The 18,612-nt window shown below is 41.1% G+C and overlaps 2 protein-coding genes across 2 annotated transcripts; both read right to left on the bottom strand.

Annotated features, from left to right (window-relative positions):
• On the bottom strand, positions 1-15,273 carry LOC310633497 (ATP-binding cassette sub-family A member 10-like). Its single transcript, XM_083351212.1, has 6 exons — positions 15,220-15,273; positions 14,091-14,312; positions 10,295-10,436; positions 5,706-5,785; positions 2,488-2,543; positions 1-1,238 (listed from the first exon to the last, which is right to left on the bottom strand). Exons 3-6 carry the CDS (start codon positions 10,321-10,323, stop codon positions 1,140-1,142), a joined length of 264 nt encoding a protein of 87 aa, XP_083207338.1. The 5' UTR covers positions 10,324-10,436; positions 14,091-14,312; positions 15,220-15,273; the 3' UTR covers positions 1-1,139.
• Positions 15,274-15,701: 428 nt separating this feature from the next.
• Positions 15,702-17,896, bottom strand: LOC310634882 (ATP-binding cassette sub-family A member 9-like; the record flags this gene model as incomplete). Its single annotated transcript, XM_083353420.1, has 4 exons — positions 17,809-17,896; positions 17,144-17,310; positions 16,750-16,825; positions 15,702-15,821 (listed from the first exon to the last, which is right to left on the bottom strand). The coding sequence occupies exons 1-4, from the start codon at positions 17,842-17,844 to the stop codon at positions 15,702-15,704; spliced, it is 399 nt and encodes a 132-aa protein (XP_083209546.1). The 5' UTR covers positions 17,845-17,896.
• Positions 17,897-18,612: the final 716 nt, after the last annotated feature.

The raw sequence follows: 18,612 nt of genomic DNA on the forward strand, positions 1-18,612 counted from the left end.
TTATAGAGCTCCTCTTTGGCTCAGCCTCAAAAAAATTGTTTGATTCTACATAAATCCTGGTAGGTATTGAAATTCTTATTAGTTAAGATACCCTTAATGTTTAATTCATAAAAAATTAACATTACTAGCTAACCATACCCTAAAAATAGCCAGTAAATTCAATGATGGCTATTTCCAGTCACAGCCAACGTTAAAACTACCCAATTAATACTTCCATGTTTCAATTTAGGGAAGAGACAGAAAATAACCATGGCAGACTTCAGTTGATCTATTATTTCTCCAAACTAGACAATGCTGGAAGTATCTATTTTAATGTAAACTCTGCATGTGACAAACCCTGAGACTTGTATTATAATTCAAGATAAAAATGTTCAGACTTTTAGTTGCTTGGGAAACTGTACTTCATATAAGAAAATGATTTGATTGACTTTGCGCTTTCTTCATTTTCAGTAGGATTTAAGAACTGTCATTTGCTTTCCTGCCTCAGGCACTGACATATATTAATCCCAGGGTCACCTCTGATGAACAAAATAAACAAAATTTTCTATGCTCTCTTCTGTTTCTTAGTATTGCTAACAGTATGGAGAAGGGGCATCCCCCCCAAAAAAAACTTCCTTTTCCCCCCTCTGCACTGTTGATATTTCTGTGTTCAGTTTTTCACTGTTGTAAGTTTGAAAACGTAGGATAAAGGAGAGAAAAATGCTTAGATATGCAAATTATTTGTCATGTTAACATTGGGTATACTGTAAATATAATATCTATTAGAATTAAGGCATTTACATATTTTAATCTGCAAAATATATCATCTGTTCACATCTAAAAAAAACAGATCTCAATAATATATTTGAAAATATTATGTGTACTTTAATTTACACCCACAATAAAAGGTGAAATTTACTTTCCTGAAACATGAAATAATGCAGAGAAACCCATGCTTCTTCTTGGTTGAAAATTTCCTGAACTGTAAATTCTCTAGATATGGCTAACATAAGGGTTAGTCACCATGCTTTTTCCTTAAAAGGCTTCCATTCTAAGCAGCAGATTATAAACTCCATTATCTAGAGATTATTCTCTCTTCCAGATCAAGGCATCAGTGTTTGCGTCAGTACTGTTCAGTTTTTTAAATGCGTTGATGAACTTTAGAGATCAGCCTCCTGAAGTTTCTTCCAATCAAAAGTTGTATTCGGAGCCAAATCAACATAATCTCGCTCTTGCTCTTTGCAAAGTTCTAGGAAAACCTACATAAAGCAGACAATATTTAATAGGTTAGTTGATGGTGGATGGATGGTATAAGAGATAACGTTTGCCTAATATTTATCTTTCCTTGGAAAAGATTAGTTTTAGTTTCCCACACTTTGTTAAACAAGGATTTTTTGGGTGAAGAATCCTTGAGGGATTTCTGATTGATATCATTTGGCCATTGATTTTATATTCCCGTCTAAGTAGTCTCTTTGCTATAGTGTACCCTTCCTGTTTATGGAAGCACTTCCACTCCTTCTTCGCTTTTTCTGGCAAAAAACAAGATGATCTTTTGAGTGGAAGTGTCCGGCTCCACTCCATTTCATGCCTAAGATATCAAAATGTATCATTTTGTTTTGTGTTGAGCTTTCCCACGTTTATGCTTCTTATGTTCTATATTAGTTCTGTCTAACTAGATATCCCAAAGGCTTTAATGTAACTGAATTATAGACATCATTAATGCTCTGAAATATTTTCAGCTCTTTCTCAGTAAGATGGAGTGTCATCCAACCACTAGAGTGGGGAGGCAAGGAATGTTGTGGGTCCTTGTCCCCTAAGGAGGCAGGACTCAGAAGAAGGGCCTTCTCCATGGTGGCTCCTTCCCTCTGGAACATCATCCCTCTGGAAATTAGATTAACCCCCACACTTTCGGAATGTGTGGGTTGGAGCCCATTAAATGGCTGGTATGAGTGTGTGTTGTCGCCGGGGTGGGGGGATGGGGGGGTTATTATTTTTTATTATTTTTTATATTTCTTTTATATTGTGTTTTATCTCCTGTAAGCCACTTTGAGTCGCCGTGAGTAGGCGGTAATATAATTGTTTAAAAAATAAATAAATAAAATAAGTAAATAAAAAGGGGCCTGTCATCCAGCACTATATCATCAATCATTTTATCTTGTCTATCCATATGGTTTTCTTGATAAAATACATGAATGATTTCCCATTGCCTTCTCCCATGCAGCAGAAAGTGATGCCGTTGCCATTGACACTAAAGAGCATCTCCTTCCAACATCTTCCTAGTTTACTGTGGCCAGATAAAGGTACCTGGTTTGGACTGACCTTCATGCTTTGAGCGACCCTATGGAGAATATAGGGTCACTATGGAGTGACCCTACGGAGAATATAAATTCTTCCTGTCCATCGCAAGTGCTCTTCACTTGGACCCTTTCTGCCATGATAAGGCTGCAAGACCTGGGAGGGGGTGTATTAAGGGGGGGGTTGTATAAGCGTATTATGTAAAGAGATTACCTGTTCCAAAGTGTTCAAAGAAAAGCTGTACTCCTCAAGACTGAAGAGTTGTTTAGCTATGTAGGGGGGGAAAAAGTAGGCTTAATTGATTTAGGCTTTGCATGGAAAAATTTTTGCTTGTCTTCTGTGCATAGCATATTCATTGTCTACTCAACACCCATATAGCCATTACCTTTAGAAAGGTCGATATATTTATTTCTGAAAATTCATTGGAAAGAATGGAATGTTCTGAGAACAAGAAGGGATGTTTATTACATTGCAGAAGAAAAGCAAGGACATTCCATTCTTATCCCCTGAATGACTAACTAGTTTCAGAGAGAGGGAGGGAGGGAGGGAGAGAAAGAGATCTGGAAAGACGTTCAACATCCTCACCCACCACATGCTCACTGTGGAAGTAAATCAACTTACCAGTTTCCACGATTCTGTAATCTTATGTCTTTTTCCTCACATTAAACATGGCTGATGAAACGATATGGGAGTCTAACTTTCTTAGTTACTATTAGGGGTCAGATGATAAGTTTATCTTGACCATTGTGCATTTGGCATAAAATAGAGAAGGTCATTCTCAGCCAAAGCAAAACATTCAAGGCATACCAATAGCTATAACCATCCAATAATTAAATAATGATCTTTACTACTTTTACTGATTAAATTATCAGGAATTGATTCAATTCAGATACACTACATATACAAAGGCAAGATAAACTAAAGTGCTCTTCTGACACCTGGGTCATTCCTGTAATAAAACTATCCATAACAGATGACCCCAGGATGGTCATTAAAAACTCTGGTGAGATAATTGTCTAATCCTGATACATCACCATTCTGGAAAGGTGGCAAGTAGTGACAATCAGGCTAAAGATTAGGGCTATATATACTTTGAAATTAATTTGGCACATATGCTTTAGACCTCACACAACTATGAACACCCAACTCTGTGCTATTCATTAAAGCAGTTTGGCTTCTTGGGTCTGAAAAAATGCTGCTTCTGAGTAAGCATCACATTAATGAGTCAACTTTTTAAAATAGCAGCATCCCTCTTTCAGACTTGTGCAGCAGCCTGAAAATAATGGCTGAGTTGAAGTCTGGGAGTTGAAGTCCACAAGTCATAAAAGGGCCAAGTTTGAAGATCCCTGTTTTAAAGCATTTCAAGGAGGTGCTATTCCATGTAAGGCCCAGTTTTCAAAACATTTCCAAAAGACTAATAGTGCTTTTTAAATATGGTTGGGCTGCTGTAGCATTACTTTGCAACGTTTCATTTCTCTGTCTATTCATCTGTCTTAACATGATCATAACATGATCAGAAATCTAGTCATCCTGAAGGCAAGTTACTAAATAAAGTTGACCAAATAAAGTGAACTGTAAGAGTTGATGATTTCTCTCAAAATAAGGAGCATTCCTCAGAATAGACTACATAGCAGTAGGGACCACATAGTAGGCATAATAGCATAAGATGTCAACAGGGAATGGTAAAACATCATGCCAATAAGGAGTGAACCAGGGAGTTTATAGCTGGGTTTACCTCAACAATAAGGATAGAACGCCAAATATAGATAGATTTGGTTTCCTAAATATAACAGTTTCAAATCTCTACAAGGTGGCCCTTCCAGTACTGGCGGTCTGCACACTGTTTGTTCATCTCCTTGACTTTCTTCAGTTGACTTTTGTAAACTCGCCGAAGGGCTGCATTTCTGAAATAGGCTCTGCCATGCAGATCTAGTGCTCTCATTCCTTTGGGCTCAAACCAGAAATTTGCAGATTTATTTCTTCCGACGAAAATTGCCACCAGGGACCGTAAGCTTTGGACTTACAATGGAAACTCACACCTGGTTTGGGAAATCAGCTCTCAGCTGCAAAAATTGAAAGGCGCCGCAGTAAACAAAATATTTCAGCTGACATCTCCTGAGTATTATCCATACACATTGTACTCAAATTTGCTGCTGTCCTGAAGAAAACCACACATAGTTCAACCTTGTGCTTTTTCTATCACAAGGACTCTGAATCATTTATTTCTCTCAGGGATACCTTCGTAGTCCAAAGAGAGGCAGGTTTCCATCGGGTTACCAGAAGATGAGAGGTTTGGGATGGAAGAAAATATGTGGTGGTTGTTGTTTTTTTATTATTAACTCTTCTTAATTTTCCATTCTTCATCAGTTTGAACTAATACCACATTCCTGGGTGGTGACTGAAAGCAGAATTCATAGGTAAGGAGAAAAATAACTAGTTCCTGACCTTGATCGTGAGTGGTGACCTTAGATCAGCAGTTCGGGGCTGTTTCTCAAGTACTTAGAGATAGTCCTCAAGTTACACCCATTCATTTAGTGACCATTTGAAGTTACAATGGCATTGGAAAAAAGGTGACTTGTGAATGTTTTTCACCCTTCTAACCAGTGCAGCATCCCTGTGTTCACACAAATAAAAATTCAGACGCTTGGCAACTGGCCTGCATTTATGACGATTGCAGTGGCCTAGAGATGTATAATCATTTTTTGCAAACTTCTCACAAATAAAGTCAATGGGGAAGCCAGATTCAATTAACAACCGTGTTACTTGCTCAACAATTGCAGTGATTCACTTAACAACTGTGGCAAGAAAGGTCGTAAAATGGGGAAAATTCATTTAACAATTGTTTTGCCTAGCCGCAGACATTTTGGGCTCAATTGTGATCGTAAGTTGGGGACTATCTATATTTAAGTCAGCGGAATATATCTGTATATTATGTATTAGCATTAAGAGTGAAGAAATATTTTATATTTGTCGCACTAACTCTATTATAAATTCAGGGCTTTAGTTTCCAGTGTGCAATTTGTACTGTAAATGCCACTTTTGCAATTTGTAGAGAATAGAGCTAAGAGTCTGAATGTTAACTTTAAAGAGGCAACAGGAAGAAAGATATTTGATGAGGCAGGGTAAAAGCAACAATGTGCTCTTTACATATTGAATATTGGTTGTTCTGTACCCATTCCTAGGTTGGATAGAAATTGGCTAAGCTCATTATTTTACACCATTTGTTGATGGGTTTTATTATAGGGTACATTTTTTAAAATTTTGTAAAACACACAGAGATATTTATGTGTGAGTTGGGCAGCTACATAAATAGGTTAAATAAACAAATGAATAAATTCAAATTTCACACTGTTGATGGATGTTCAGAGATGCTAAAGATTTTTTTTATTCTGAGTTTATGTGTTCACATTTCATAAAACTTTCAGACATACCTTTTTCTAGCATGGAAAAAGCTTTAGAGAGAGGCAGTGCATCTTCCATTGGAATCTTGTAGACCAACAAAGTGGATATCCTAAAAGGAGGTGAAACCATACATATCCTAAGTGGAGGAGAAATAATAATATCACCTCTGCAACTGGTTGTTCCAACTTTAGTCAGCTCATTCAAAATTATCTTCCTTGGCAAATTTATTGGTGGTTCCTCAGTTTCTGGACATGAGTGGGTTTGAGACTATAAAAAAGTGTGTCTCTGTGATGGCCTCAATATTATGGAATAGCCTGTCCTGGAAACCAGGTTAGCTTTTTCAGTGATAATGGGGGAGTATCACACTGGAGGTGGTTGATTAATTAAGACCTCCTTCCGATCCGGCTCCGCCCTTCCCCATCTTGTAACTATGATTTAACTTTGATTTTACTTTCATTTTATCCCAGATGTTTTTAATGTCTTGATGCTGCAAGATGCCAAGTGTCAGATCAAAAAGAGATGGCAACAAAAGATTTTAATAATAAATAAAAACTAAAAATTAAAACTTTCTAGAAAGCAATTATACCAAGATTTGCTTGAGGACCTTCAGGCCTTGATAGTTCAATGTTTCTAAGTGTTTGATGCTGGTATTGATCATTATGTAATATCTTGCTTATTGACTCTTTACTTTATTTCATTATTTATATATTTACTTATATTATTTTCTTCTTTTGTATTATGCTTTGATTCATACAATGGACATTTAATTCATACTTTATTTTATGGTTGTTAGCTGCTAGGAAGCCAGACGAATTCAGCAGCATACAAATACAATCAATCAATCAATCAATCAATCAATCAATCAATCAATCAATAGATAATACAATACAATACAATACCATGATAAACAATAATCTGTATCACTGATAATTCTGACCCACAAGACTATTGGGCAGAGCAACCCAATTTGTATATACAAAACTTTAAAAATAAAGGTGCAAGGAGGAGTAACAAACATTTTATTTATTTTATCCCACCTTTATTATTTTAACAAATAACTCAAGGTGGGGAAACATATCCAGCCTCCTCCTATTTTCCTCACAACAACAACCCTGTGAAGTGGGTTGGACTGAGAGTGAGTGACTGGCCCAAAGTCACCAAGTGTTCTGTACCAGCCTGCTACCGGCCCTGCAGAAAAGGCAGGGACAACCCCTTTACAAACGGCAAGAGGCTGGAATAACGCCTGCCAAATTTATAGCTACAAAAACAAACAAGACACGAACCAAGAAACAGGAGCTTTAACAAACATGAACCATCCGAGCGGTTGCCTTCAGCAAACCAGCCCTCCCAAACATTCCCCTTATATAGAGTTCAGGGCATGGCTTCTCTCTGCCTCCTTCCGAGAAGCCCCATTGCCTTCCTCTGTTTACTCCTAATTGACTGCCTCCTGCGTCGGGCGTCCTTGAACAGGGCCAGCTGTGGGTCATCTTCATCCACACTGTCAGGCTCACACAGCTGGGTCTCCGTGGTGACCAAGTGGGAGGGGCGTGGCTGAGGGCTATCATCAGCAAGATCTTCAACCCCCTCAGCAAGGTCTTCAACACCCCCCTCCTCCTCTGAGTAATCCGACCCAACTGCCGAACCCACAGGCTGACCCTGAATCACAACACCAAGGCTAAGGCAGAACTAGAACTCACGATTTTCCACTTTCTAGCCTGGTACCTCAACCGCTAGAACAAACAGGCTCTCCACATTACATATTTCTCCATCTTTGTCATAATAATGGCAATTAATTTTGAGAAGCAACTGAATCCAATAGGCAAAGCATACAGATAACCATCTGGATCAAGAGTAAAAATTTGTCCTCAGAAGCAAAATCTTTCTAATTGGAAATTAAATAAAAGAAGGTGTAATGTATTGGGCTTTGTTTTACTAAGTGTATCACGTGGGTTTAAGTGCTGGAAGGTTGCTTAAGCAGGGAGCTAGCCAACGGCTGCCATATCCTCAGACAACCTGTCTCCAGCGCCGCCATCGGCTGCTTCTAGGGTGGCAATAGGTTGCTTTAAACCTATTGGCCGCCACCTAGAGGCCAGGGTATAAATAGCTGCATTCGCAGCCCTGTTCCCCAGTTCAGTTCCTGCAAGCAAATAAAGAATGTTTCTGACTGAACTCACTTGCCTCGTCTCTTCGCTCAAGCAAAGAACCCAGTATACAACACTGGCGATGAAGGTGGGATCCTGCTTCTCCAACAGAGCTGAGAGTCACTAGGGGAGAGGCCAGAACACGCCTGGTGGGAAAGCAATTCCCCCCTCTACGGTCGGCCTAGCACAGCCACGTTAGCGACCACGCACCCAGAGGATCATTCCCTGGGCACACAGAGGAGCAGGACAAGAAGATGATGAACTCCAGCTGTGAAGACCAACCCCAAATGGCGAAAGTCGGAAAGCTGGAAGAATTTGATATAGCTCTATCCAGGGTCAAGAATTGCCTCTGCGCCAATCAAGTCACTGAGGATGGCCTGAAGGTCACTACACTCCTGTGTGTTTGCGGCCCAGCCACATTCGACATTGTAGAGAACTTGTTCGCACCAACGCCATTGGAGTCCACAACGTTCATGGACTTGAAGAAACGGATTGGCGACCACTTCCAGCCCAAGCTGTCGGTAATTGCTTGGCGCCACGCATTTGAACAGAGGGTTCAACAGCCAGGTGAAACAGCATCCGAATTCATCGCAGCATTGAGGCAAGCTGCACGCCTGTGACAGTTCTCCAACGTAGAGGAGAGGCTCCAGGACCGACTCATCTGCAGCCTCCGGAATCGAGAGTTGCAAAAAAAGCTCTTTGCCAAAGAGACCCTGTTATTTCCAGACGCGCTGAAAGAGATCATGGCGGACAAAGCCACCGGCGGGGCCGTACAAGCTATGCAGCCCACCAAAACAGCACAGCATGAGGAGGCCATCCAGCACAAGGAGGCCATCCACCATGAGGATGCTGAACATGATGAAGACTCCAATGACAACACAGAAGTTGATAAGCTCCAAAGGCACGACAACCAACAACATCGCAGCAACAAGCAACAAGGGACGACTTACAAGGCAGGTCCATGGTGAACAAGGCTCCCCTTATACATGATCTTATTGAGGAGGAGAACGCGGACCTGGCCTGCATCACGGAGAGCTGGTTGGGCCAAGAGGGGGGGTCCCCCTCTCAGAACTATGCCCACCGGGCTTCCGGGTGCTTCACCAGCTGCGGGCCCAGGGCAGGGGTGGTGGTGGTGGCGGTTATTATTAGGGAGAGTCTTTGTCCGTGAGTGGCCACTGTCCCTCAGATAGGCAGGTGTGAGTCTCTCTTTTTGAAGTGGGGTCCTGGAGTTCAGTTGGGCCTATTCAGTTGGGCCTGTCTCCCAGCTGCATGTCATCGGCCCTGCCCAAGATCCTCGACGTCTTGCCTGGGTTGGCGATTGAGTTCCCCAGGCTTATAGTTCTGGGGGATTTCAATCTGCCTTCCACAGGTGAGGCATCTGAGTTGGCTCAGGAGTTCATGGCTTCCATGACAGCCATGGACCTGACTCAAGTAATTCAAGACCTGACCCATAATGGAGTGCAAACACTCGACCTGGTTTTTATCTCTGGACAGTGGATTAATGATCTAGGTAGGGGGGGATTTAACCATCCAACCCCTGTCATGGTCCAATCATTTTCTTCTCTGGCTAGACTTTCAGTACACCACCCCCCGCTGCTGGGAGGCGGAACCGACCAGGTGGTTCCACCCCAGACAGAGCTTGGGACATTACCTGCTTCCCTTGCCCACGACTCTGCTGAGGCCCTAGTAGAAGCCTGGGAGAGAGTAGCTGCTGGGGCCTTGGATTGAGTTGTGCCTTTGCGGCCTCTGACCCGGCGCAGATCCCGGGTGGCCCCCTGGTTCACTGAGGGTCTCCAAGAGATGAAGCGCCGGAAAAGATGCCTAGAGAGCTGTTGGAGGTCCAGCAGATCTGAATCTGACCAAACACAGCTAAGAACTTATCTTAAGTCTTACCTAGTGGCGATGGAAGCGGCAAAGCATGTTTACTTTGCCACTCTCATTGCATCCGCAGATAACCGACCAGCCGCCCTGTTTAGAGTGACCCGCTCACTGCTTAATCAGCAACCAAGGGATGACCCCTTGTAGGGTATGGCTGAGGAATTTGTACAGTATCTGCAGGACAAAATCGCTCAGATCCGGACTGGTTTGGACTCCGACTGGGTGGAATCCGGCGGAGTGGAGAGGACAGGTCTTGCTTTTACCATTTGGGGTGAGTTTGACCCCGTGTCTTTGGATGATGTGGATAGGATAATGCGTAGACTGAGCGCTGCAACCTGTCTATTGGACCCATGTCCCTCCTAGAGGCCAGGGTATAAATAGCTGCATTCGCAGCCCTGTTCCCCAGTTCAGTTCCTGCAAGCAAATAAGAATGTTTCTGACTGAACTCACTTGCCTCGTCTCTTCGCTCAAGCAAAGAACCCAGTACATAACAGAAGGAATTTTCTTTTTCATTGTTAAGCCATCCCAAAAAGCACAAGGACTTATATTTCAAACAATTTTAAGCGTTCTATCAAGTTGTAGGTAAATATTGCTGTTACCTTTCCTGACGAGCTGCCTGTGGGAACATTTTTAGAATCTGAGTATTCACAAGATCCCCTTGTTCTTCTCCTTTTACTTTTATTTGCAGCAAATAATTTTTTTCCAAATTTGCTTTTCAGATACTGAATTGAACCCAGGCACCTGCAAATAATAATAATAATAATAATAATAATAATAATAATAATAATAATAATAATAATAATAATAATAATAATATAGAACCGAAGCGTACAGTTGATTGATATTGCTGTACCAGGAGATGCCAGAGTTGAAGAAAAAGAACTGGAAAAAATTACAAAATATCGTGACCTGGACATCAAAACTGCACGATTATGGATGAAACGTGTAACAGTGATACCCATTGTCATCAGGGCACTGGGAACTATGTCCAAAAACTTTGCAAAATACTTCAAGAAATTGTAGCTTCTTGCAATAACTCCAGCAAAGCTACAAAAAACTGCGCTACTCGGAACATCTTACATTTTAAGAAGATACCTGGTTGATACCTTGGATGCTGGCAGCAACCCATGTCAACCATTAGTGCCAGTCAATTTGAGTATTCAGTTGACTGAGGTTCCTGTTTATTGAATAAAAGTGTAATCATCATCATCATCATCATCATCAGTAGCAGCAGCAGCAGCAGCATGCCATGTATGGGATCAAATTGTTATCAGGTAGCAGGATTCTGATCCATGTCCCCACACGCTGATTTTAAAAGATACCAGACCACTGAGCCTCCATTGCCAGGATCATGTGGAGAGGAGAAAGGACCAAGGGCTTGTATTGATAGGAAAAAGCACAAAAGAGACTTCTAACACGTAGCATGGGAACTTTTCCTCTTCTGTAAGCACTGATGATGTTACCTACTTTGGTAATGAAATGTCTGCAAGAAAACAAGAAAGCTCAAAGAGCACCAAGGACCCGATGGTTCAATCCTGAGCTACAAATATTTGGATCTTCTATAATTTGAACTGTAAGGCAACAATTGCAACTGGAAGGAGGCTGGGAGAGGTACCCAAAATTTTCCATTGCATGCTCATGTCCCTCAATCGATGTTGTATCTGATACTTGGAATCCTGCTTTAGTTTGGTTATGTTTTTCCCTTACCCTTTCCATCCAATTCACATCTAAGAACTCTGTGTCTGGACTGAAGTGAACGAAATAAGACTGGCAGCTTGCTTTGCAAATTTACAGGAAGCTCCTGATGGTTTGCTGAAAGCTGGCAGGCTGGGTTTCACTCATAATATTAAAACTAGTAAGACCGTTCTGAAGCCCCCATTATTATGTGGATGTAAGATTTAAGTATGTCAAGAGAGATACACAAATACGTTGAATATAGTTTAAAAAGTGTAAGCTAAATGAAGAAGAAATTGGAAGACAATAAACAGACTAAACATACCAGTGGTGGCGAACCTATGGCATGGGTGCCAGAGGCAGCACTCAGAGCCCTCTCTGTGGGCACCCACGCCATGCCCCAGAGGTGGCAACTGTCCCTCTTCAACCAGCCACCTGTTAATTCACCAAGATCCCATGTGGCTGAATGCATCCCAGCACTGCTGGTTTCCCTCCCCCACATCCTGTCCCTCCTGGGTTCACATGCTCTCCTTTTCCCAGGCACGACCCACGACTCACCTCCTCAGCTGTTGGCTGAGCATCCATCTCAGAGGCGGCTTCTTTGAACTGCTGGCAATGGGCTGTGGAGCCCCAGAGTGCGCCTGTCGAGGGGCCGGCAGACTGTGGCTACTGACAGACACCGTTGGCCCCCATGCACTCACTGGCCTCTGTGTGCAGGAGCTGATGGTGTCAGGCAGCAGCTGCCCCAGCCCTTGCCTTGCCCCATGGCAATGGCACCCCTACCCTGCCTCGCCTCACCCCACAGGATGAGTCTCCTGCCTACCACCCCACCTGCGAGAGACCTCCTGGAGCTCCCCCAATCCTGCCCAACCCACACAGGTGTCCCTCCACGTGAGCAACATTGAGGTGACCACACCCACCTTGGCCACACCCACCCAATCTTCCATGACCAACACAGCCACACCCACCCAGTGGGCCATGCCCACCTGACACCCAGCGATAAATAAGTGGGTTTTGGGTTGCAGTTTGGGCACTCGGTCTCTAAAAGGTTTGCCACCACTGGAATATACTGTATGCTTTACTGCAATTGGTGACTAATCACATATGACAAAAGGACATAAATCAATATTAAAAACACATTTTCTGTCATTATAAATCTGCAGAATTACAACAGTATGTTCCTGTGTTAAGCAATGGCAGCTGCAAGAAATTTTGCAAAATGTTGGCGATGTTAAGATTGACATAAAACAAATAAGAAACTCCTTGGAACTTGTGCAACTTAACCCGCCTAAAGTAGAGTCATGGCAAGATAGTTGGCAAATAAATTGAACAAATAAATAAACACACATGTGCAAGGGTTATAAGGGTGGGGTCCAAATTGTATAAATAAGACATAGGAGGAACATGTGAATTAGGGACTCTAGTTTCTCCAGCGACAAGTTTACTCTGCAAAAAGAGTAATATTATACCTTCTCTACACTATCACTGAGGGCAAGTCATGAAAGCAGGCCAAAGAAAGAGACTCTATTGTGTGTAGAGCAGCTAGCACAAAATAGGTAATTTGAAAAAAAGAATGCTTTCCTATTAATAAAGTAAAGGTAAAGTTTCCCCCGCACATCCGTGCTAGTCGTTTCCAACTCTAGGTGCCGGTGCTCAACTCCGTTTCAAAGCCGAAGAGCCAGCGCTTGTCCGAGGACGTCTCCGTGGTCATGTGGCCGGCATGACTAGACGCCAAAGGCGCACGGAACGCTGTTACCTTCCCACCGGAGTGGTCCCTATTTTTCTACTTGCATTTTTACGTGCTTTCGAACTGCTAGGTTGGCAGAAGCTGGGACGAGTAACAGGCGCTCACTCTGTTACGTGGCACTCAGGATTCGACCCGCCAAACTGCTAACCTTCTGATCGACAAGCTCAGCGTCCTAACCCACTGAGCCACCACGTCCCTATTTATATCCTTCCTCTATTAGTTAACTAGATGACTTTGAACATCAGATGCTGGAGTGTGACTCTAACTCTCAGTAGACTCATCGCCAATAAAGCTTGATACTAGATGTTGCATTGGCATAACCACTATGGAATCTAGTTTTTCTAGAAGAGGAAAACGTGCCCCAAAAGATCTATTAATATTATGGAATCACAGGGAAGACGAAGCTTAAGCCAGATGTAGAGCTGATTCTTGCCTTCCAGCAGGATCATCTGTGTCAAACTAGATTGTGGAGTTTGAAATTCAACACACAACCCAAAACAGGACCCTTAGGAATCTGGGCTGGCTTTAGCACTATCGTTGTCCTCATCAGAAATAGATTAAATTTGTTCACACCAGACTCCAAAAAGTTGAAACATTATGCCAAGGCATTTGAAGGATGATACCTGGACTATAATGTTATTGTTTATCTGGTGTAGTTTTGTGTTTCCTTCCTGCAACACACTACTAGGGCTTCTAAAACCAATGTGAGTCAAAGAAAGAATAGTCACATCATCAGCATAAAGAAGCACAGTTAAATGTCCACCATAGAGTTAAGGAAGGTAGAATTCTGTTTAGTTACCGTGTACACAATTGAGCTACCTAAATATTGAGAGGGAAAGTGCCTTATTTCTTTTTTTTTTCCTGAATGGGGATATCAGCAGAGTTTGAATTTCATCCATCGTAGCCAAAAAGGGAAAAAGTCTACAAGAAAGTTCTATGTGCTCAACAAAGAAAACATGCACTAGAAAACCTACCTGAGCTGTCCAGACACCATGATAGCTACTCGGTCACACACTGTCTCTGCTTCCTCCATGTGATGAGTTGTCAAAATGGCACCTTCATCATTCTTCTGCAGCATACTGTGAATTGCTCTCCTAAAGAAACCATCTGACTGATGAAAATGAAGGAAACCTGAATTCTGCTATGATTCAGCTTTAATTGATGAGTGGAACATCCAAGCCAAGATGCTAGAATGCCTGAATGGAATCCCAAATCAAGTCCAATCAGCACAATATAAAGAGGGAAAGTAGATGGATGAGAAACCAGGACAGGTTTCTCAGCTTGCGCATCTCTCTTATGAAATGTGGTAAAAGCTTGTTTCTTTTCCTTATGGGTTAGGCGGTACATTTTTGAAACAGGCAAGGTTAGGATTAATACATTATAGTCAGTATTTCACGAATGTATCAGGAACATGAATAAAGCAGCACTGGATCCATAGGTTATGTAAATATTCCTAGTTCTTAAAATAATTTTACATTCAGTTGCAAAAAATCATGCATATGATGAACAATATAGAAACCTGATAAATAAACAAACTAAACCTAGTGTCAGATCTGTGCTATTCCTGGAGACACAGTAGATTCAAGGACTGTCAGAATCCATTTATATCATATTCATAAATGGAATGTTTCAAACATTATCCCATGGATTCTGTCATCTCCCGAAGAGAAGAGGATAGATGTGTATTGAACCGGCAATAGGCATTTCAAAGGAAAGGAGAAGCCTTTTGAACTGGGGAAACAAAAGGGGGGGCTAGCATCTGGGTTTTGTCACGGTAGACAGCAATAAACAAAAGGGTCCTAACTTCCTCTTTCCCACGAGATGGATGATACGAGAGGAAGGATGGGGGGGGACTGACCAAATGGGGATTAAGGGGGGTTAAACCGGGAATTCTTTATAAGGGTTTACATCGTGGAAATATTAAGCCCTGTCTCATTTCCTACAACCGAGCATGTCATAGTAAAGATTTCTTTTGGACTAAAACCCTGACTCCAAGAGTTTTGTCTTCCTAAGACGTGGTTTGGGGTGGGTCCTGACATTGACCTCCGAAAAAGGCATCTTCAAAAGGAATGGCAAAGATACATAAATTGCAAATTCTCCTACCTCCTGCCATTTCACTGGCATGATGTTAATAGGTTTTTCATAAATCCCACGATTGGCTGGCTATATCTTATCTTATCTTATCTTATCTTATCTTATCTTATCTTATCTTATCTTATCTTATCTTATCTTATCTATTATTTTTATTTGTGACTTAATAGTTTCAGTGAGAAACTGCCTGGTACATTTCCATTGGAAAAGGAGAAAACTGAAAACCTTGCAAAAATCTCTGGAATCATGAATAAAGACAAGATGGCTGGGCGCCTCCAGAAAGCCTGAGATTCATCACATATACAGATAGGAAAATAACATTTCTTAAGAGAACACTAAGACGCTACAAGAAGTACGAGTGGAAATCAAATCCCCGTGGAATTTTGTCAGAAACTTTTTATAAATTCAAACAACACACACTTGATTATTGAGATATAAAAGCTAAGAGATTGGAGATAAATTTTTATTACAACTGTAAGTACGCAAACCTACTTTTAGTTCAATGTATAGAACACTTGCCACACTTGGCGTTTTCCTTTGGGATCCAGGCCAGTGGTTGGTTCATCTAGTAGCCACGAGGTAGGATTACTCAACATGCTCAGGGCAAAGCACAACTGAAATTCAGGAAATTATATTAAACCCTCTTAAATATTTCACCCACACAAATGATGAAAATGCGAAGAATGCACATTTCAATATGTTCTTGAAACACACGCTTTCCTAATGATAGCCGCACAAATGGAAAAGCAACATATCAGTGAGGACAAACTAATATTAGTGTGCTGAGATACTTACCAGTACACTGGGAGTTATTAAAAGGCACTTTAATTTTTACATGGTATCTTCTTGAAGAACTGGAATGGAGAAAGATATTCTTTCACTCTGTTCTACTACAAACCTCATCAGGCTTGAGAACAGTCTTTGTGGCTTAACACAAAGTACATTCTGAGATGTAACGAATTCTCAGTAATTACCAATTTAGTTTTTTTTAAGACAATTATCAGGAGACTTATTGTCTATGTCCTCAGATTTTCAAAGTGTGCATTATTTAAGAATCTTAATATTCTATACAGCAATATAACAGCATTTCAGACAATGATAGAGGAATCCAATGTATTACAAAGCTAGGTAAAGAAATCAGTCAGTTTAGAAGATTTTGGGCTTGAGTACTCAGGAACATGCAATTCTGTCATTCTTTAGCATGGTCTCCTTTCGTTTAGCCATGTGAAACACTGACATATTTTTAAGCAAGGAGCTTATCACACAAATTCTAGTTATGTATGATGGCTTGCCAGCTGTAAAATGCAGGTCTCCATGGTGTCCTAGCATGGCTCCTCATGCCAAAAGGCCCCCTGTCTCCTCTTCAGCCCTGTCTCTCCTTTCCTCAACTTCATTTCTTTATTTTATGGGAATACTTTAAGGGAGCAGACAAGCTGGACAAAACTGCATTGAGGAAGAAGTTTAAAAGGAGGAATGACAAAGCGCAGCTGGATATGGTATCACAAGACTTGTGGCTAAAATACAATGAATCACAGAGCTTACTTTTCTACTGAATCCAGCAGATAGTGTCTTAGTTGTCTTTTTTAAATGCACTTCAAGGTCCAGAACTCGAGTTATTCTGAAAAAAAGCAAAAATTTTGCTCTTTTATTCTCTTCATGAGCCTCTTTGTATGACAGTTGCAAAACACAGCACACTGCAGTAAAATAACTGGAATGAATATGTATGTATGTATGTATGTATGTATGTATGTATGTATGTATGTTATTCAGAGATATGCAAGAATACCTGTTTTTTGCTAACTACTCCGAAAGCAATTTCATACTTTCCAGAGTATTGTTAATTTCAAACATACAGCCTGAGAAATTCAGCTCCTAAGAATGAAAAATCTTGGGAAATAAATTTTATAATAAAAACAATATCCCAGGCTGTTACTACCGATCAATGGCCATGGTGGCATCGTCCTTCCTTATTCCTTTTACAGCTGCAAAAATCTCAAAATGTTCTTTCACGGTCAGGTTGGACCAGAGCGCATTCTCCTGAGGACAGTAGCCAAGAGCAGCCTTCTCCTCTGTCGCAGCTCCCTCAGCTCCTTTGATCCACACCTGTTCCAAATAGGCAGCATAAGGACCTCATTTCTTTTTGTCCAATGTAAGAATATACTTTGAAATATCAAAGATGTGACCAGGTGCATTCCTGATCAATAAGGGTTGCTGTTAATATTAAATTGGTAAGTTTATTAAGGCTCTTGATGTAATCCAAGAAGGAAGATGAGATCTAGTACAATACACGAATAATGCAGAAGCAGACAATATGGCAGATTATAAGGTCTGTGGAGAATTAGGTTGCAATGAAGGTGACTCAGGAATCTCCACAGAAAGTTTCCTCTCCAATCACTATGCCTTTGATAAATTAATAAATAGATTTTCTCCACGGGTCTCTGTCTTTCCTTCTTACATTCTCTGATATATTACAGTAATATTATTTAAAGCGGTGATATTGCCATTACCTTCCTAAACTGGATTCACAGTTTTACTGTCCAATAATAAATAACAGAAAGACCATAATAAACATTTCTTTTTAAAAGCACAAGTTACACTTACTTGCCCGGCAGTTGGATCCACATCTCCCATTATCATGCTAATTGTTGTACTTTTACCAGCACCATTTGGTCCCAGAAGCCCCAATATTTCTCCTGCAAAAAAAGTCATTTTTGGCACCATAAGATCCTTCAAACCCTCCCATTATGGATGTTTCATATGAAACAGAAAAGCAAAGGAAAAAGCAGGAGAAGGAATCCTTTAACTTATAAAAGTTCCTTCTCACCCGATTCCAGGAATTTCCCTCCAGCAAAACAGAAATGTATATTGAGAAAGTTCAATCAGACATTGAAGCAGTTTAACTATTATGAATTTCAACAGTTCAGGAAATACGCTGAAAGCAAACATGGAGGACTTACACATGATATGCCATAAAGGAAGAATAGAACAAACAATGTAGAAACGTTGCTCAAGTGGAAATAGAAATGTTTCAAAAGAAATGCCAATGCACAGGACAAAATCAATATGTACACACCATACAGCAAACCCCAGGAAAGCCTACAAGAGAGAGAGAGAGAGAGAGAGAGAGAGAGAGAGAGAGAGAGAGAGAGAGAGAGAGAGAGAGAGAGAGAGAGAGAGAGAGAGAGAGAGAGAGAGAGAGAGAGAGAGAGACTGTTAACCTTGTTAAAATGAATGTCTATAGGTCACTGGAATAACTATGAACATTATGCCATTAAGAGAAGCCCAAAAGGATCCTGTAACCTGTGTTTCTTGAAAATTATTTTGCAAAATCAAAAGTGAAAGAATATTTAGGCACATTTAACTGCATCACTCTAAGGTACAGAGGAAGCAAGGACAGGTAAATGT

This window comes from Vipera ursinii (genome assembly GCF_947247035.1).
Source record: "Vipera ursinii genome assembly, chromosome: 2".
In the NCBI taxonomy this organism is placed as follows: Eukaryota; Metazoa; Chordata; class Lepidosauria; order Squamata; family Viperidae; genus Vipera; species Vipera ursinii.